This window comes from Neovison vison, chromosome 3 (assembly GCF_020171115.1).
Source record: "Neovison vison isolate M4711 chromosome 3, ASM_NN_V1, whole genome shotgun sequence".
Taxonomy (NCBI): Eukaryota; Metazoa; Chordata; class Mammalia; order Carnivora; family Mustelidae; genus Neogale; species Neogale vison.
In genome coordinates this window covers 138,171,944-138,193,941 of record NC_058093.1, presented here as the reverse complement: position 1 = coordinate 138,193,941, position 21,998 = coordinate 138,171,944, and the positions used below count along the sequence as shown (strand labels likewise).

General features: G+C 38.2%; 1 protein-coding gene across 2 annotated transcripts in view; it reads left to right on the top strand.

Annotated features, from left to right (window-relative positions):
• The window catches only part of CDH20 (cadherin 20), a 205,574-nt gene that overhangs the window by 169,029 nt on the left and 14,547 nt on the right, over positions 1-21,998 (top strand). For both annotated transcript variants that reach the window (XM_044242873.1, XM_044242872.1), the window contains exons 6-9: positions 1,739-1,926; positions 10,353-10,606; positions 17,679-17,815; positions 20,314-20,435. In XM_044242873.1, coding sequence (XP_044098808.1) covers positions 1,739-1,926; positions 10,353-10,606; positions 17,679-17,815; positions 20,314-20,435 — 701 coding nt within the window. The remainder of the gene's footprint in view (positions 1-1,738; positions 1,927-10,352; positions 10,607-17,678; positions 17,816-20,313; positions 20,436-21,998) is intronic.

Below are 21,998 nucleotides of genomic sequence, written 5' to 3'. Positions count from 1 at the left end.
CACCCCAGACATGACAACTTTACAACCGCATAACACAATGCTAATCAGGGTTTTAGTCCTGCTCCACAAACCAACATCTTAACCCATTCTAAAGCAAACATTTCGAGTTACCACTTTTTCAAGATGATGGGGAATCTAGCACAGAGCAGGACTGTGCTGCACAGAAGATGGAATGTAAATGGATAAAAGTAATCTGCCTGCAAGCATTTTTTGCACATCATCTCTGCTTCCCCTAAAATTGTAATTATTTTTGGACTTTTAAAAATTGTCTTTATCTCACCATTAAATATCTCCCCCATCTGTTTGTTAAAACAAAGTTTAAATGATCTCACTATTCCACAAACCTACCCTGGATAAACTCTCTGCTTTACTATCTTCTGATTGCTTATTTTAAAAATTCAATTTTCCTTCCTTTTTATAAATATTAACATAAATGATCATGGGATGTTGGCAAAATGACACTCCTACTATTTATATTGAACAAGCTTAGTTACCTGTAACTGAACCAAATGTAATGAAATATCAAGATCTCCGATCTAATACAGTGCATCACATGTAGAAATTTTACGTATATGCTTTTTTAAACACAGAACACAGAGCTTTCCTGGTGTGGGAAAGAAATTGTTTATTTTTCCTAAAAGTTCTATAATAACAAAGCCTAATCCATCAACAATTTTGGAAGAGAATGGAAAGAGATTATGAAATCCAAGTGTCTGCCAGCTTAGAACAGACATTAGCAATTTCTGGCTCATGTTTGCCAAGAACAGGCATTATTTCTTCTCCTGTGCAAGGGAGGGCGCTGTGAGCTGGTTGAGTGCTGTCAACCTCCCCAAATCTTCATGAAACTCAAGCCCTCACCCCAGGCTTCCCTGTAGCTTGCAATACACATTAGAATAAAAGAGACCATGAACATATTGAAAATATGATTATGTGATTTTCTATGTTATTTAGTCAGTCACATTTTGATTGACAAAATAATGAAGAATGTCAAAAAGCTGAGCCCCAGAGAAGGTACGTGAGTAAAGACACAACTCTAAATTTAATTGTGAAGCTGAGAAGGAGGACATTCTTATATTTTGTGAGAACTTTCAGGGTATTCTGTTCTGGAACAAGAGAACAAGAAACAACAGAGATTTCCACTGGGCAGAAGCAAGTGCAAGGACATACAGACGGACAACATGTGGAACTGGAGGGAACTTGCTCTCTGTGGCTATTCCTCCTTTACAGATCAGTGATGGTCATTAAATTTGGGCAGGTGGCTGCAGAGATGAAAACTCTATACACTGGCTTGGCCGCAAAGGAAAATGTGGGCATTTCAAGTCTAAACAGAATAAGTATGTACTTTGCAATCACAATGTTTTTTCTTTCTCAGAATGAATTAACATTTGGGGAGATAGTTCACTAGGAGGGACTGAAAGACTGGAAAGCAAGGTAATTCCTTCCACTCTGAAGGTGGATTCATTGAGATAAGAAATATTTTTGTTTTTATTTTGTCCTATTCTTAGGATTAGGTCATGCCTTTTTGGCCTGTCCTTATCAAACATCTAGTACAGGCTAAGACCTCATACTATCTGCTCAGCCTCTTCAGATCTCAGTTTTTCTTCTGTAAAACTCAAGTTTTAATTCTTGAACCAGGAGAAAGACGTCTGTTCCAGCAGGCCTGATAGGATTTGACACTGCCGAGGCATTTTCTATAGCAACAGATTACAAGAATGCATGTTCTGACCTTTCTCCACAGAACATTATCAGATGAGTGTGTTGGAATCGGCTCCAGTCAGCGCCACTGTGGGTAGAGTGTTTGCCAAGGATTTGGATGAAGGAATCAATGCCGAGATGAAATACACCATTGTGGATGGAGATGGTGCAGATGCCTTTGACATTAACACAGATCCCAATTTCCAAGTTGGCATCATAACTGTGAAGAAGGTAATCCAACTCCTCTTTCCAAATCATGTTAATGGAGGCTTTGAATATATATGAGATGTTAGTAAGGACTGTTGTACTATTAACACACATTGCTTCAAATCCTTTGATAAACATTCTTTCCACTCCTTTGAAAAAAAAAACAAAAAACTCTTACTTCTTTTGCTCACATGTAAAACTGGCTGTATCATCATTTTACAGACTGGGTATCATGTCATAATAAAAATATATTATAAATATGTCCTTTCTCCTAGCTCACTACTTAACCACTTAAAAAATTACTGTAGCTTAATTCACTAATGATGTTAATGACTTGATCAATATTTGCAGTTGAACAACAGTCATTTTTTACTGTAGTATACCATAAATAACAATAAAGCAAGCTATAATATTATTTATGAATCAATAAATAATACAAAGATTTTTTAATTGCTACTATAAGATCCATAGAAGCTAATTAGACTTGGAAAAGCTTCATCAAACATAGCTGCTGGGTAGTATTATCACTTGAAACTCCTTTGCTTCATAAATTACCAAGTTTTTTTAATGTAAACTATCAATTTTTTGGTGGCATAAAGCACATATGGATATACTGGTATGGAAGATAAAACCTTAAAAAATCGAAGTTTTAATATCCTAGTAAGTACATATGTGATGAACTTTAAAAACTCATTGATTTAATCTTCTTTCTCTATTTTAAATATATCTAAAAACCCAAGGTATGTTAAATTATTTATTCAACAAATACTGTTGAGCATCTCCCTATGTGCCATGTATTATTCTAGGCATTTAATGTAGAGAATAAATAAAACAACCAAAAATAAAATAAAATAAATAAAATAAAACAACCAAAAAATCTGCCTTCATGGAGCTTACATTCTAATAAAGGGAAGAAGACAATCAAAACAGCAAGTAAATCAACAAAGTAATATACCATAAAGTGCTAAGTGTTACCATGGGGAGGGGTAAAACAGAACACAAGTGATTCTCAGAAAAGCCAACATGACTTCAAATTTTAAACTGGGTCTTGGGATTAGCTTCACAGAGAAGTGACATTTATACAAAGATTTAAAGTGGGTAGAGTCCCAGCACAGAGTTGGGCAGGCTGACAACGCAGAACCCTGGGAGGTGCCCTACAAACGACTGTCAGGGAGAACAACACATGCAGCCCTGAAGACAAGGGAATGGGCGCAGAGACACTGCGGAAAAGTGTTCCGGGCAAAGGGACAACCGGTGCCAGGGCCCAGAGATGTGTCTCTGCCTAATTTGTTTCAAAAGCAACAAGGGGGTTGATAAGGCTAAGTGGAGGGGAAGACCCATAGATGAGAAGAAGTAACATAGAGAAGTAACAAAGGAGCCAAACTGCATAGGACCTTATACGCTGCTGTTAAGTACTTTTTCCTCTGAGTCAACCAGGGAAGAACTGGAGGGCTTTAAAATCTGAGTGGATAAGACCATTAAGCATCTAACTCCTGATTTTGGCTCAGGTCATGATCTCAAGGTTGTGAGATCGAGCCCCACATTCAGCAGGGAGTCTGTTTCTCTCCCTCTCCCTTTGCCCTTCCCCCCATTCATGCTCCGGCAATCTCTCTTCCTCCATAAAATAAATAAATCTTTAAAAAATAAAACATACAACATAACTGGACTTTCTTTATAATTACTCTGTCGGCTGTGTTGAGAAAAGACCATAAAAGGGGAGCAAGGATGGGAACAGGCACACCAGCTGAGACAATCGCAATCATCTAGGTAGATGAGGGTAGTGTGGCCTAGGGCAGTAGGAATGGAGATAGTGAGAAGCAATCAGAATCTAGATATATTTTGAAAGTAGAGTCAAGGGGATTTCCGAACAGATTGAAGAAGACATGAAGGAGAGGTGAACTGAGCAACCAGAAGAGAGCTGTCTCTGAGATGGGAGTCTGCAAGGTGGCAAATAATGGGAGTAAGTTCTGGACATGCTACCCCAGTTGAGATGTGCAGTAGCTGCTGGTTATAGGAGTGTGGAGCATGGAGAAGAGCTCTGAGTTGGAAATAGAAATTTGGGAGTCACAAGCATATAAACGGTACTTAAAGAAAATGACATTCCAAGGGCCTGAGCACAGACAGAGAAGACAGTGACATGAGCCCCACAGCACCCCAACATGAAGAGGTCAGAGAGAAGAGCAAAAGACAGTAAGGAGACTGAAAAGGAGAGATCAGGGAAACAGAAAGAGAATTAAGGGAGTGTAGTGTTCTGGAAGGCATGAAAAGCCATCTCCAGGAGAAGGGAAAGACAAATGCTACTGAAATTCTTATGAGACCATTGAAAACTGACCACAAACTTTAGGAACATGGAGATCACTGATGATCATGATGAAAGCAATGTTCATAACTTACAATGGAGCACAAGTTAATGTGTTTAATAACAACCTGACTATATGCTATTCCACAGAGTTGAATTAACACTGCTTTAAAAGGCACGAGTTCACCTATTTGCCCTTAAGCAAATATACTTAAGCAATATACCAATACAGCAAAAGAACACAGATTCAGCATTCCACCAACCAGAAATCTTTACAAGCCAGCACACAATGACCTCAAAACAGTGTAAAATGCTGATAATAACTTCACAATCAAATAAATCTGAATGTAATTTAAATACTGCAGTTTCTTATTCTCATCCCTTAAGAGTTAATAACATGTTAGAAATATAAAAGATGACTAGAATACCAATTTGGTATATGACATAGGATTAAGAACATACTCCTTTCATGTGGTATGCCTCAAGTAAACAGATAATAATACACTGCTTACCATGACTGATAACTGTAAGCAAGGTAAATACTCAAAGATAATTATGTTGTATTGAAGATAAAATGCTTCAGATAATCAGTTTCTTTAATGCAAAAATTTTCTTTAAAACAATTAAGCAATCAGAAAAAGAGCTTTTGGGATTCTCAATATATTTTAAATGTTATTTTGTATTTTAATATATAATTCTAAATAACATTAATTTATGTCAAAATATTAGAATATAGCTTAGACATTATTACAAGCCATTCTTTTTTTTTTTTTAAAGATTTTATTTATTTGACAGAGAGAGAGAGAAATCACAAGTAGGCAGAGAGGCAGGCAGAGAGAGAGAGAGAGGAGGAAGCAGGCTCCCCGCGAAGCAGAGAGCCCGACGCAGGGCTCGATCCCAGGACCCCGGGATCATGACCTGAGCCGAAGGCAGAGGCTTTAACCCACTGAGCCACCCAGGCGCCCCGCCATTCATTTTTAAAATATTAACTATCACAATTTTGTATCTGAAAGGAACTTCAAAATGTTGTTTTCTCCAGCTCCCTTATGTGCAGAAAAGATTAAACCTAATAAGACATACCACTGTCCCTCACTGTCATTAAACTATATCCACGTTTAATCAAAACAACAATCAGTTTTGCCAAGGTCATTTGGATTTCTCTTCTGAACTTGGGAAGTGACAGAAAATGGAATTAAAAAAGAGGTCAATAAGTTGGGTGGATAGACAAGTCAAATATTATAAATACTTAAGGCTATTGACTGCTCAGTCTATACTTTTAGAACATTCACTCAGATGCCTGATCCACACCCATCTTCTACTTTGTCATTAATAATGTTGTATAAAATTGAAACGGAAGTTCTACTTTTGATTTATTTCCCTAAGCCCTATTATTTGTCTAAAAAGCACATACTTTTTCAAAAAGAAAAATTAAGTTGAATTGATAGAATTGGGTCTTCATAAAACCACACTGATTACTACCCAGTACCTTGGGTCTTTTTGGCTTTTAAGTAATCAATCAATTGATTTTCAGTCTCTTAAGTCAAATGCTTGAAAGATAACTTGAAATATATATTTTGAAGATTGCTCTTTATTTTAGATGAGCATGCTGTTAGGCCATATTCCAGTCTTCAACATATCTTCCATCTCCGAGCATACAACAAGCAACAGTTTTTACTTCCTTTTCCTCTTAAATAGTCCATAAAGAGCAAAACTTCTATATTTCATCAAATCGAAGATGCCCATGAAATGTAAATCACACCATTCTTTTATATACTACTTTAAAAAAGAAAAAAAAACTCTTGCAATTTAAATGATACAAGGCGGCCTTCTTCTCCCCTAGTTTATAGTTTTTGAAAAAGCTCTAGTTGACACAGACATATGTGCTTCACTAATAGCAGATTTACTCCCTGCTGTTGTTTCCATGCCATTCTGCCCACATAACACTTTTTGTTTCAATGTCAAATCATAGTACAATCTTTCTGAAGACATTTTAGAAGGCAATGAAGTTCAACACATGTGGTACCCATAATGTGCAGAACTCAACTGCACCCTCTCTCCTGTTGGGCGTAAGCAACTGTAAGACGTCATCAATTGGAGAAGCAATCCTAGCTCCAGAATGTCAAAATATGAAAAGATGCACCCCTTACAAATCACTGAAATATTGTAACATAAAATCTGTATATATTATCACCCAACCGGTATTATATATATTAATACTTGGACTGAAAAGCTTTTTTGTCCAACTCAATGTAACATTTTGTTGCTGCCTTTTGGGTTTTAGACCTTTGCTAGGCGCAGGGAAATAAAAATTTAATTCATAGCTTTTGCCCTTGAGTCTGTGAAAGGGACCAACAAAGAAAGAAATATTTGTAAAACAGAATAAAAAGAACCATAATGTAAGTATGACAAAGTACTATGGAAACAAAAGAAGGAATAATTAAAACTGCTTTAAAAAACTGCATTACTAGTTTATGCCACAATTTTTGTGACTCAATTTTTAAGAATATAATGTCTCTTCTTTATGTGCTTTAACTCTAGGAAATTCTTTGAATTTGGAATTTAGGTTTTGAGATGACTATTCCTGAATTTACTATTATGGCTATGGAAACAAACAATTCTTTGATTTTAAAAAATAAGTACAAAAACTTTTCATGAAAAAAAGTTAAACTCGTATTTCAGTTGTGAGCAATTTAAAGCTTAGAGTATTTAGGACAATTTTTCTTTTGATTTTAAATAATAAAATTATTTAGGTGTTAGGTGAGAGAGACAATAATCTTAATATAATCATCACTAGGTAACTTATTTTTTAATAATTAAAAATTCACTCTAGTCTCTTCCACAGTTAGTGTTGGAACAACTGGATATCCATATGTAAAAAAACCATTTCATATCTCATAAAAATAAGTTCAAAATGGATCATACACCTACCAATATGCAGTATACTAAAACTATAAAATTTCCATAAGGAAACATGGAAGAAAATCTGTGTGACCCTCTCTAGGCAAAGATTTCTTAGATCTGACACGATAATACCAATAAGAAAGTGATAAATAAGATTTCATCAAAATTAAGAATTTCTGCTCTTCAAAAGCACTGTTAAAACAAATCACAGATTGGAAATAAATATTTGCAAACACATGTCTGATAAAGGACTTGAATACATAATACATGAACAACTCTTCAAGAAGATCCATAAAAACACTGAACATTATTAAGCATTAGGGAAATGCAAATCAAAACCACAATGAGATACTACTTCATACCCACTACAATGAATAAATCAGAAAAACTGATGAAATCAAATAATGACAAAGACGTTGAACAACTAGAACTTTTATACATTCCTGGTGGGAAACCGGTACATCCACTTTAAAAACTGGTTTGGAAGTTTCTTATAAAGTTAAAAATACACCTAACCATATAATCCCATTTCTAGGTCTCTACCCAAGTTAAATAAAAATCTATGTTCAAAGAAAAACCTGTATGCAAATGTTCATGGCAGCTTTATTCATAACGAACCAACTGGAAACAACTGAAATGTATCTCTAGCAGAGAATGGATAAACAAACTGTGGTACACCCATACAATAAATAGTACTTGGCAACAGAAAGGTACAAACTGTTCATTCACAAGAAGACAAGGATGAATTTTAAATACGTCGTCCAAGTAAAAGATTCGAAAAAGTATATATTGAATGGTTCCATTTATATGACATTCTTATAATAGGGACAGAGCATAGATCATTGGTTGCCAATGGGAAGGGGCTGACAAAGGGGCACAGGGCAAGGGGTAATGGCAGAGACAGAACTGTTCTGTATCTTATCATGGTGGAGATATGACTACATAATTTGTCAAAATCTGCTAAACTTTATACTAAAAGGATTAATTTTAATGTAACCTCAATTAAAAAAATACAAAATTATACCAAATTAGGAAAATGATTTAATATTAAGGAGAAAACAAACTTTACCTAGAACAAACCTAATATAAACAACAGTGCCCACTCTGGGTTACCCATATTAAGGAAAGAATTTTAGGAAAACATAATATAATTTACCAGGAAACAATGAATGTCTAAATTTAGAGAGTAAGTATAAATAAATTGGTAAAACTATTCCTTCACGTGTATCATAGTCTGAGTGGCAGATTTCCCTGTTAATAAAACCTTGCCTTTTTATAAATTATTTTTTTAATTTATTTTTTGTTAATCTCTATACCCAATGTGGGGCTCAAATTCACAATCCTGAGATTAAGAGTCAAATGCTCTACCCATCTGATTCAGCGAGGTACCCCAAAAACCTTGCCTTCTGACTAAAAACTAGGGAGACAATAAGACTGGTAAAATGGCTGCTTAAACGGGAATGGCTGATTCCACGAAACAAGAAATACAATGTAGGGTGAAACTAATGCAAAACAAGTAATAACCAAAAAGCAACTACGCAAAAACTTTTTGTTAGAATTTGAAAATGCCTAATTTAGTTAAAGGAACTTCTACTGCTGTTTGTTTCTCAAAAGCAAAGCAGTTAATTAAATGGACACATGCCTCTTTCTAACCTAAAAATGTGCTGACATTCAGCATATTTTATGGAAAAAAAAAAAGCACCAGTGAATATTTAGTTAGAAAAATTTAACTCACTACCAAGTGGATATGTGACTTCTAAGCTTTAGTAACTGCTTTGCTATCCACTGTAAGTATCTTAAAGGATTAACTTTCCATGATTTTTTTTATTATTATTGATGATGTTCTGAGGTAAGTTGCTCAAAACATTTAGACATTTTGTCAGCTTAAAAAAAAAAAAAAATGAGGGGCACCTGGGTGGCTCAGTGGGTTAAGCCTCTACCTTCAGCTCAGATCATGATCGCAGGGTCCTGGGATCGAGCCCTGCATCGGGCTCTCTGCTCAGCGGGGCGCCTACTTCCCTCTCGCTTCCCTCTCTGTCTGCCTGCCGCTCTGCCTACTTGTGATTTCTCTCTCTGCCAAATGGATAAATAAAATCTTTAAAAATAAATAAATAATTTTTTTTTTAAAAAATGAAGGGACTGTTCTTAAGAGATACCGCTCGAGTTCAGTTTCTATCCTAAAATTGTATTTATTTTGGCATAAAATATTTTTAAGGTAGGAACAGACTTAAAAAAAAAAAAAAAAAGAAGCAACCAAAAAATTTTATGTATGACATGGAATTTTACTATAAAAAGTCAAAGGTTTGTAGACGACCTTTGAATGAGGAATTTAAAAATCTGTATAAGCATTTCTACTTTGACACTGTGGAACCATGCACTAAGTTCCAAGAACCATGGAACTAAGGCTCCAGTATTTGGAGCCTTCTGTCTCCAGTCTGTTCAACTGTAAAATGAGGCATTGGATTAGGCCTTTAAAAGAGATTTTTTAAAAAGAGAGCATCTATGGTAAACTTAATACACAAACATTGATCTGACACGGTACTCTGAGAACCCTGGTAAGGTGCTTATAGTAGTTTCTTTAAAAAAAAAAAAAAAAAATCACTACTGCTTTGTACCAGAGAATTTTTTTTATAGGGACAATGGGTGGCTCATATGGCTAAACGTCTGCCTTTGTCTTAGGTCATGATTTCCAGGTGCCAGAATGGAGCCCCAAGGCGGGGGGGGAGCCTGGAGGTGGTGTCCCAGCTCAGTCTGCTTCTGCTTTTCGCCCTCCCTGCTTCTCTGTCTCTCTCACAAATGAACAAACAAAATCTTAAAAAAAAAAGAATTGTTTTAAGGAAGCAAATGGAAAAGACTAGGCCTCAGTTTGGATATTGTGATACTGAACTCACACTCTTAGTTCTCATGACATTCTTTCAGATAAACAAGCAGCTTTAAAGACACATGGACCAGGTTAGTTGATGAGTAGGCAGGTTTAAGTACAGCCTGCCCAGAGCAACGGGGTTTTTCCTGATCCGTACCCCAGCTGCTTTCACGCTCTCTGAAGTGTCCAGATCGTCCTTACATTTTCTATTAAAAATAACCTTAAGACCAAGAACTACTGAACAAAGGAAAAACTCCTCTTGTTTTGCCTCTTTTCCACCATTTTAATGAAGTTGGGAGTCTACCCCTAGCCATCAATACTGGCGATCCTTCAGAACCTTGACATATATGCTCATGGCTAATCAATTTTCCTATCATTACTTTTCAGCCCCTGAGTTTTGAAAGCAAGAAAAGTTACACCTTAAAAGTGGAAGGAGCCAATCCTCACCTAGAGATGCGTTTTCTGAACCTAGGCCCATTTCAGGACACAACAACAGTGCACATCAGTGTGGAAGATGTGGATGAGCCCCCCATATTTGAGCCAGGCTTTTATTTTGTGGAGGTTCCTGAGGATGTGGCGATTGGAACAACCATCCAGATCATTTCTGCCAAGGACCCGGATGTAACCAACAACTCAATCAGGTTTTTCCATATATTTCACCTTTCTTACACCTTAGAATCTTCCCTTCTCTGGTATCTAATTTTCCAGCACTTTCTCCCTTTGCTTCTTTGATCTCTGGAGACTCTCCTTTTTAGTTCTTCTTGTTTAAATAAGATAGTCTTTTCATGTTATTTTGAAGTAAAGTTATGGTTGTCTGCAACTCACTGTCAATTACTTTAGCAAAAAACCGGAAGTATGCACGCACGAGCACGCACATGCGCGCGCGCACGCGTGCACACACACACACACACACACACACACACACACCCTACCTTAGTTTTCAGTCATAGCCCTACTGACATTTTGAGATGGATTCTTTGTCATGACAGGCTGTCCTGGGCATTGTACAATGTTTAACAGCATCTCTGGCCTCAACCTACTAAATGTCAGTAGCACCCTGTGAATAGTAACAACTTAAAATGTCGCACATATTGCCAAATGTCCCAGGAGGAAGAAGGGGTGGGGGGGGATCAAAATCATCCCCAGCTGACAACTACCAATTCAGATAAAGCACAGACAGACACAAAGATACCAAAAAGTTAAGAACTGTCAAATCCGGGCTCAGTGGGTTAAAGCCTCTGCCTTCAGCTCAGGTCACAATCCCAGGGTCCTGGGATGGAGCCCCGCATTGGGCTCTGCTCAACAGGGAGCCTGCTTCCACCTCTCTCTCCACCTGCCTCTCTGCCTACTTGTGATCTCTGTCTGTCAAATAAATAAGTAAAATCTTTAAAAAGAAAAAACTCTCAAATCCTGGGGCACCCAGGTAGCTCAGTCAGTTAAGCATCTGATTGTTGGTCTCAGCTCAGGTCTTGATCTCAGAGTTGTGAATTCAAGACCCACATTGGGCTCCATGCTCGGCATAAAGTCTACTAAAAAAAAAAAAACCAAACTGTCAAATCTCAGTAGTGAATACAAAAGTGAGCAATGCATATTCTTTCAATTTTTATGAACCTTTGATTTTTCTACTATATATATTTCCATATACTACAAAAGAACACAGAAACTACTCCTGCTGTCAACAGCTACAATGCCATGTAGGACTGGCCAGACAGGGCTTTCTATTTCAAGTCTACAAACCAGTCTCTCCATGTGTTTCAAACTTAAAGATTCCAATCAAGATGCTTGGGTGGCTCAGTGAGTTAAGCCGCTGCCTTCGGCTCGGGTCATGATCTCAGGGTCCTGGGATCGAATCCCGCATCGGGCTCTCTGCTCAGCGGGGGGCCTGCTTTCCTTCCTCTCTCTGCCTGCCTCTCTGCCTACTTGTCCTACTTGTGATTTCTCTCTGTCAAATAAATAAATTAAAATCTTTAAAAAAAAAAAAAAAAAAAAGATGCTTCACTGCAGGGGGGAGGGGGTGCTCCTGGGTGGCTAGGTCCATTAAGCCTTAAGGTCATGATCCCAGGTTCCTGGGATTCAGGCTCCTCACTCAGCAGGCAGTCTGCTTCCCCCTCTGCCGCTCCCTCAGCTTGTGTTTGCTCATGGCACCTGGGTGACTCAGTGGGTTAAGCCTCTGCCTTCAACACGGGTCATGATCTCAGGATCCTGGGATCGAGCCCCACATTGGGAATCTTTGCTCAGCAGGGAGCCTGTTCCCCCTCTCTCTCTACCTGCTTGTGATATCGCTCTCTCTCTCGCTCTCTCTCTGCCAAATAAATATATAAAATCTTAAAAAAAAAAAAATGCTTCCCCATCAAGGCAGGGAGGAGAGCTACTGCTCTTAGAGCCATGGCCATTTCCTCCCATCAACTCTGGAACCAAAGTGCGAACAGCTGGTGGACAGGTTGACACCTCAACCTTCCAGAGCAACTGCCAAGCCACTGAAGCTTGACACAAAAGATCAGGATTCCAAGGCTGTTTTGAGGCCATCTGTCACATTAATTGTTGAAAGCCACATGGCAAAATGGATCTGGGGTTTTAGAGCAGCTAACACATTTTAAATGCACCCCAATTTATCAAAGGCCTTTCCTATCAATGGGTACTTCCCTCACCTAGTGCTATTTTGTATTTAATGAAAACGTGCTTTTTCAGTTTAACAAGGATGTTTCTCTCCTGAGAATAAATATACTAGAGGAAATCTGCTTCACCTAACCAACTAGTAAACATTTGACATTTGCAGGCATTAAAATGGCTAAAATGATCTTGTTTAAATTCTGGTATTTGATTTTTAGAAATAAACTAATCCTTCTGGTATGAATTATATCAACTTTACAGAAGTGATATTTCAACCTTAAGGTTTTCAAATGTATAAGAGGAGGGAAGAAGTTAGTGAAACCACATTATCCCCAAAACTACCATAACATAAATGAAATAGATTCTATAAATCCGTATTTTCAGAAGCCAAGAAAAAAATATGTATCTCCTGATCAATGAGTTAATCTGTTCATGTTGGAAAAGATACTGTGGGGAAAATTTTATGGAGGGAGAGAAATGAAGCAGGCATAAACTTGAAAAAATTAGAGCCCATTTCTAAAATAGTCAATCAAATATCCAATGGATAATTCCACATCTTCCTTCCTGATTCTGAATCTGGACTTCCACATGGTAAGCACTGGAAATACAGTTGTTAGGAGTCACACTGCTAAATGACAAACAAAAGAGACTGCAGTCAGAAAACACACACACACACCCCTATAGTGTTCATGTAGTATTCAAGACTAAAGTCATTAATTATCTCACAACAGATGCAGAAATGAAAGCAAAACACCAACAGGCCTACATCCACTCCTGCCATGGAGCAAAACGAGGTACACAAATTAAGGAATCCTGTCTGGCTAACAGAAAGTTCTGCTTCAGATGACTGGCTTTAGAAAATCATTAGTTGGCCAGCATCAGGGAGGTACATAAGAGAGAGGCTTTTTATTCCAATGGATCGCAGTGAGGAGGAATCCACAAATGAATAGGCCAGAGGCAGAGAGCAAGGTCCCCTGGGCTTATCCAGGGGCAGAACTCTAGGTCCTAAGAGAGAAACTGGCAAGAACAGGGTGACACCCACAGACCTGGAGATAACAAGATAAGTATTCAGACAGAAGGGGCAAAGAATTTCCACTTATCAAAACAGGGATAATTCTCCCTCTGCCTTTTAGCTGCCAAAGAGAATTCATACTGCCAAGACAGAGGGTTCCTGACTCTGTACTATCTGACAGGAATAAAGAATGGTCCCTAGACTCAAGAGAAATACCAGGAGTCCTGGATTCTCAGAGGGAAAAGCACATAAAAGGCAAATCCTTGGCTATCATTTAATAAACCCATTTGGAAATTACTGTCCTATGTTATCTTTCCCCAAATTGCTAATTTTATCCTTATTTTTCCTATGAAAGCTATTTTCTTTTAAAATAATTTGCAAGTTATATGCTGCTTGGCTAATTCATCTTCTGCATTTTAAATGCAGATTTATATTCCTATAAAGAAAACACGTATTAAATTGCCCCAAAATCAATATATCACCTGAAGTTAAAATGTTATGGATAAAAGGCCATTTAACTTTTTAAAAAGATTATTAGGACTTTCATAATCTCCTTTCTAGAAATGTTATGGCATGGTCAGGCATATAAGCTGGTTGTGATTTACTAGTAAATCCCAAAACCAAATCTCCAGATTTAGTTACATATATATGAAAAATACGATGTTCAGTATCACCTAAACAATTTAGGATTTCCTAATTTTTTAATAAATGCCCAAGGCACTTCTGGCAAGCAGGAAACTAAACCATTTGACCACTGAAGTAGGCTTCTGCTGGTATGGAAAGATCCTGCTCTCCTGTGCCTTCCTCGAGTATGTGTGCGGATTTAGCAAGCCCGCCCATGATGCCCTCCCTACCTTCAAATCGCTCCCAAATTCAGAGTATGTCCTCAGCCAAGCAAGTAAGCCGGGAGCCCAAAAAACACTAGCTATTGTTCACTGAAGGCAGTTCTGTGCGTGCCTATTGTGCCTATTCTGCCCATAATAGGTGAGAGCATTATGATTAGAGAAAGGAAAACCACCTACATAATTCACTAGTGTGTCCCAATTTCCTCATTCTCCATCTGTATCTACACCTTTAATTTGTTCTCCTGCCTCCTGAAAATTGGCCCCACGTCCCATTCAGAGTAGCGAGTGCCATTACTGCCTCAATTCAGTAACTTCCAATCTGGGAAATCCGGAGGTTCCGCTTGCTGAGGAAGGCTTCTCTGAGGCAAGCTTGCAGGGTTCCCTCTCGCTGCGGCACCAGGCAGGACAGTCAGGGGTTCTGTCCGTTGGTTATTTCTATCACCGGACCTCCCGTACCATTTGCAACATTTGCTATGGCACCGCAGGTCTGGGCGTAGAAAGCTGCTTCATCATAGAGGCTGGGGCTGCCTCTCCCCTCGGGAACTCCGCCTACAGCTTGGAGAGCTGCCATCAGGGTTATGGCTCTATGGGCTGAATGGCTGGCTGGAAGAAAAGACCGCATTTTTTCCCAAAGACAAATTCAACTCTTAAAAGAGCCAGGGAACTTTAAAACTAAATCACTAATTATACCTGGAAAAAAAATGTTCCAATTAATTTTATTTTTTATTTTTTTTTTAAAGATTTTATTTATTTATTTGACAGAGAGAGATCACAAGTAGGCAGAGAGGCAGGCAGAGAGAGAGAGGAGGAAGCAGGCTCCCTGCTGAGCAAAGAGCCCGATGCGGGACTCGATCCCAGGACCCTGAGATCATGACCCGAGCTGAAGGCAGCGGCTTAACCCACTGAGCCACCCAGGCGCCCTCCAATTAATTTTAAATGGACTTTATAGGCATGTGTTTGCTCTTTACTAAGAAGTCAAAGGTTTGCCATCGCAGGCTTAGTCTATTTCAAGAAGAGATAAGGCTTTGTTTCTTTAAACAATTGCATACATTCCCTGTACGGTAAGACAGCCTGGAGTGGCAGTTACTGGCAGGAACCTGAAACCAAACTGCTTAGGCTTGATTCCAATCTTGGGAAAGTGACTTAACAAATCCAGGTCTCAGTTTCCTCACCTGCAAAACCAAGGTAACAGCACCTACCCTCCTAGGGATACTGTAAAGGATTAAATGAGCCAGTGTCTGTAAGGTGTGGGGGGCAGCGCCTAGCTACAGGAAGTGTTCATTAAATAGAGTCACAAGTAGAGAAAGGTATTAATGTACTTCCTTAAATTTCCCAACTCTTGGAGAATCACAACTAAAATGATTTCATTTCTCCAGCCCTTAGTGGTCACTTTTTCCTTTAATTCCTCTATGAACAGCCAACTGGAATCTCCACAGAAAAAAAATAAGTATCTGGAACATTTTACCAAATAATACATACACATGCATATACTGTGTGTGTGTGCAAGTACACACTTGTACATATTTGAAACAGAAGTTGTAACATCAATATTTACCCTTACTGCATATGAGAGTCTGGCATGCATATGTTCTATTTCATTTTCTTTCAACACTAGTCATAACCTACTATACTGATTTCACTAACCTGAAATGTAAAAACAATGAATGCACTGAAGAAACTTCTTACTCCCAACAAAATGGTAGTTTTCTAGTTTCAACTGCTTTAGGACACAGACTGCAATCACTGGCAACTTTAAATAGAATTCTGAACCCAATATATTACAGTGGTTTTATATTAGCTCTGCAAATTATTAGCTATTTAACTGTATGAAAGCGACTTCTCTTAGTTTTCTTTTCTGCTAAAAGAGGTAATACCTACCTTCTAGAAATTTTATAAAAATTTAAAAAGAAGGTATGATAATATCTGGTATTCCGTAAGTGGCACCAATTATTACTGGCTGTTACCAAGGACTACAAAGATTCTCAAGAGTGATTCTCAAGGGAACCCACTGAATGGCTCAGTGGGTTAAGCGTCTGCCTTTGGCTCAGGTCATGATCTCAGTGTCCTGCGATTGAGCCCCAAAATCAGTCTCCCTGCTTAGTGGGGAGTCTGATTTTCCCTCTGCCTGCCGCTCCCCCACTAGTACATGCGCTCATGTTTGCTCTCTCTGACAAATAAATAAAATCTTAAAAAAAAAAATTAGTGGTTCTCAATCATGGCTATATATCATGGAGAACTTTAAATATACAGATGCCTGAATCTCGCTCCACACTTAATGAATCACCCAAAATGGAGACCAGGTGAGTGAACACAGAGGGTCAGATTGCCAAATCAGGTTCCACAGGAATTGTCGCTCTTACCCAGTACCCAAAATAAGTAATGACTCAAAGGATAGAAACAACAGCAGAGAGGCCTGAAACCATCAGGTAAATATCCTTCTTCTCCTGCATAAGGATGCATGTTGGTCCATATCGAACATGAAAAATATAAGCAATGAAGTGCACGTCTCAACAAAAAAGGAGCCATTTTGGTTACGGAACATCTGCTTTTTATACCCCATTAATTACATAGCTCACATGATATTTTCCAACAAGCTGTGCCCCATAAATTCATAAATTCCAGGTTTATTTACATTAAGCAATGTAGTCAAACCTGGTTCATCCTGCTAAAAATATTCCACAGATAAGGATTCTCTAGCTAGTAAATACCAACACCATTGTTTGCCAGAGTCAGTCATTAGCATGCTCACAAAGGACCTGATGGAAATCTTTCCTTCTCAATAGGTGATACTAATTACACAACTGGAACCAATGAACTATACCTTTTCCAGTCCTAATCTTGCATTTCAAAACTTACATGAATAAAATTTGTTTTGAACTAAGACATGTAGGGGTCAATATTCAGAATGCCTCAAAAGCCTTAGGGCAGTATTGAGCTTTAAATAGCTGAAACTGATTATTAATTGGCTTAAAACTGCCCTAAGACTTCGGCACCCTGTTTTATTTCATTTTACAAATGAGGAAATTCAAGCAGTAATAGTTTGTTATTGGTTGTTTATGTTTTTAGGGGGTTTTGGTGGGGGACTGTTTCTGGACATGATCAAACAGCAAATGTGGTCTTCCAAGTGTCCATTAACTCAGAACTGTTTGGGCCATGTTTCACACAGTATGCACTCAGTTCTCTCATGTAATATGCTATAGTATACTTATTCAAACAAAACAATGCATTTAATCTGTGTTTTTACAGATATTCCATTGACAGAAGTAGTGACCCTGGAAGATTCTTCTATGTTGACATTACAACAGGTGCCCTAATGACTGCAAGACCCCTTGATAGGGAGGAGTTTTCTTGGCATAATATCACTGTCCTTGCTATGGAAATGAGTAAGTAACATAATAAATTGGTCTCCATAACATGACAAAATATAAGCATTGCAGAATGTGAAAGAAAACTTCTAGAGCTTGTTATATTCTTTATGGGAAAAAACAGAAATTATGGTTTATGCAAGTGAGTGAATGCCTTCAGTTCAAATTCTATCTCCTATATACCATGTCTTATGCTAGAGAGTAAAAACAAACAAACAAAAACAACAAAAACCCCACTGCAAAAGCAGTACAAAAAACAGCATCCTTAAATCAAGGAGCTAGACTTCTATATGAAAAAAGGGACAATGTCTAAGAAATCTAAGAGGTTTTCAACCTTTAATAAGATTGGGAATGCACAAATAGTATTGAAGGGGAGCCAAGAATTCCTGTCCCCTTCAAAAGTCCTTCTAGCTGGACTAAGAATCAAATTGACATGAGACAGATTAACAAAAGAAAATCAAATTTAACATACATACATATGGGGAATGCACACCGACATAAAAATTCCAAAGACAGACAAAATGAGGTATGTGTATCATTCTGAACTATAAAGAAGGGGTAGGAGTTTGAGATTTCAAAGGAAAGGAATGCATTTCATAGGATGGTAAGAGCACATATTTGGTAATTAGAGGTTTCCCCTACCATACAGATGGGTCACTCAGATAAAATATATCTGTTAATAACCTTTATTCTGGGTGGGGGGAGCCCAATTTAGATTTTTCTGTGTGGGTTAAGGGAGTGACAAAAGTTTCTCTTGAACCGCAGGGCCTCAAGTGCCTTCAACTCAAAATAATCCACAGTCAAATTGGCACATGGGGACAGGGGGAGCTGTTCTGAACCCCCTCAGTATAAAATACTACTGGATGAAAGAAAGCATTTATAACGTATCACCCTTACCACACACATACATACAGAGAAACACGGATACAAGAATTTGAGACATCTTACACAAAAAGCAGACTTATGAACAGAAACTTAAAAACAGAATGAAAAACTACTAAAAACTAGATTAACATATTTATTATGAACTTCACAAAAATTAGATTATTTACTACTATCTTCAGTTTGTTTGTTTGTTTGTTTTCATAACACTTAGTGATGGTGAAGGTTCAGGGAAATGCAGACTCTAATGTACTGGCAGAGCGATGTATAATCACTTGAGGGGCAGGGGGGAATTAGGCAATTAAGCTTTCAAGATTCTCCAAAATATTCATACTCTTTTTCTCAAGAGTTCTTACAACTATCTTAAGGAAATAATCATAAATATCAACCAAGATCTATATACCAAAACATCTACTGCAGTGCTATTTTAACATAAGGGAAAAAATGGGAATTACCTAAAAGTCTAATAATAGGAGTCTGCCTAAGTAAACTGCGGTAAAACCAAATAATAAAATGAGACTATCAAGCAGATATTAATATACATGTTTTCAAAGTATATTTCAATGACACAGGATAATATTTGCCAAAAGTTTTAAATCCAACTTTTTAATTTCACTTAATTGCAGTGCATATGTGTGTGTCTCTCTCCATATTTTGGGACACATGTAATATTACATATATTATATAGTGGGTATCTCTGGTGGTAGGATTGTAGATCATATATACCCTGACATTTTGGGGGGATTTTCATTAGTCCTTCTATAAACTAGTACCATGGTTACAATGGGGGGAAAAAAGTAAATAGGTCAGTAATTTTGGTAACCAGGCAATAGAAATATTTAAGTAGATAACGTAGGAGAGCACAGATATTTTGGGGAAAGAAAAGAAAAAATAAATCAGAAGAATAAGGCATTCTGAGATTTTATAAAATTATTTACTAAGAATAATCTGCGTGTTTAGTTTCTATTTTATCTTCTTGGGATAAGGCCAAAACAAAAATGGATAAGAGGGGCACTCCCGGGGCTGTGAAACTATCCTTATGTGGCAATGCCAAGCAAAAGACAGACCAAAAGACACACTTCCCCATGAGTGACTCTGAGTAACTTCTCCCGCCCTAGCCAAAGATACGGATTTGGTGTATGTTTGATCCTATAATATCCCCTTAGTCCCTTAGCAGAAATAAATGTGCAGTGTTATCTGTACTTCCATGAATAACCTGAAACCTTCTGAAATACAATTCAAAGAACTGATTATTCCACAAGAATAAAACCAAAAAAAAAAAAAAGGAATAAAGCCAAGCAATGCCACACAGTATGCATCCAGTTAGAAATGGGCTGTTTTCAAGCCCAGAATATAGAACTGACCTATCTTTAATTTCATAACCTGAAGCAGGAGCCAAGTGAGTCAAACCTTTTTAGGCTGCATGTTGTGTTACCTGCTCCCCTCCCCCAGAATCACACTCTTCTCCTCACCCTCCTGACATCACACACTCTCTCAGACACGCACCTTGATCTGCGCTCGTGCCCAATTCCTTTAAAAAACCCAAACTGACAAGGTAAATACCTATTCCAGCAACGAGCAGCTTTCTTGTACTACTGAACCCTCACCTTTGGTTTTCTCTGTGTTCTCTTTAGATAATCCTTCCCAGGTTGGAAGTGTTTCTGTCACAATCAAAGTCTTAGATGTGAATGACAACGCTCCAGAATTCCCCAGATTCTATGAAGCTTTTGTGTGTGAAAATGCCAAAGCAGGGCAGGTAAGGCAGTCTGTGCAATGTGCACATTGGTTCGCCTCTGCCACACAGAATGACTGCTACACATAACCAAATTTGCCATCAGAGAAATTTAGACTCCAGAAACTAACAGTTCACGAAAGGGTCCCCAACTTCCATGCATGATGTTCCAAGTTTGTTCAGACAACCATGTGGCATCCCCCCCACCCCACATTTTAATGATCTCAGCAATGCTTTGATGGTAGCTTGCTTCACAGGCCGGCCTAAAGTTATCTACCCATCTTGGAACTGAACTGTCTAGGACCAACTGCAGTAACGTGTGCTCCTGGGAGCGAGGGACCAGGAATATCAGAAAACTCTTCTCTTTTCCTCAGTTTAGCACTAATACCTGAAAATACCTGCAGTAGGGAAGCTTTATTTTTTGTATCTTCCCACCTCCCTTTCTTAACTTCGAACAATAGGTTCGAAGTTTAGGGACTAGCTGCCCTATTCTCAGAATGATTTGTAACTTAGAATACCTACTCTCTCCTCCCTCAGTTAAAGTATCATTTTCCTAACGTTGTTCATGTCAGATCAGTTTTGAGAAGAAAGGAATCTGAAGGCACAAATTTCTACTAATTTGAAATAACCACAGTTCTCTAATTTGCAGAGACATATTTGTGTATTTTCTAAAGTATGCTTTTAAATGTATATGAAAAATTTGGTCGATCAAATTCCAAGTGGTATAACTGAGAAACATTCAGAACTCTGCTTGGAGTGGCCATGTATTCATGCATGTTTTGGGCTGCTGCCTACCCCATATCCACCCTTCCATACCTCAGAGCATCGGCCATGTCCTGTTTCTGCTCCTGGTTTTGTAAGATGCTTTCTTCTCTCACCTGTGACCCAAGAGATCCCCTAACAGCCCTAATTTCTTCCCCCACAGTATATTCTATGGTCCTATGGATACTGGTAGTAAGGCAAATGGAGTCAGAATAGTTTTAATATGGAAGTTATGAGTCTGTGAAGTGCATACCTACAAGGCAAGGACTCATGCTTTGGTAATTCAGGCAGATTTTGCTTTCTCTTCTCTTACTCACCTGGAACATGGCATCCTGCTGCACAGAGACTCGTTTATACAATCAAAACTCGTATTAGCACCCTGCATTCACCAAAGATTAAGTCAACACATCTTCACCTTTTTCAGTTAAAAGAAAAAACTGATTTACATCTACCATGGGGGTGGGGGGGCAGTCCTATAATGATTCTCATCTAAATCCTCCCATCAGCGGGACACCTGGGTGGCTCAGTTGGTTAAGCAGCTGCCTTCGGCCCAGGTCATGATCCCAGCGTCCTGGGATCGAGTCCCACACCGGGCTCCTTGCTCGGCGGGGAGCCTGCTTCTGCCTCTGCCTGCCATTCTGTCTGCCTGTGCTCGCTCGCTCTCCCTCTCTCTCTCTGACAAATAAATAAAAAATCTTTAAAAAAAATAAATAAATAAATAAATAAATCAATCCTCCCATCAGTGGATTCTTAAAATTCATGGCAATGGTGTACAGCCCTCCTAAAAATTTTTTCAGCAAGTCTTTAATAATTCTACTTCCACAT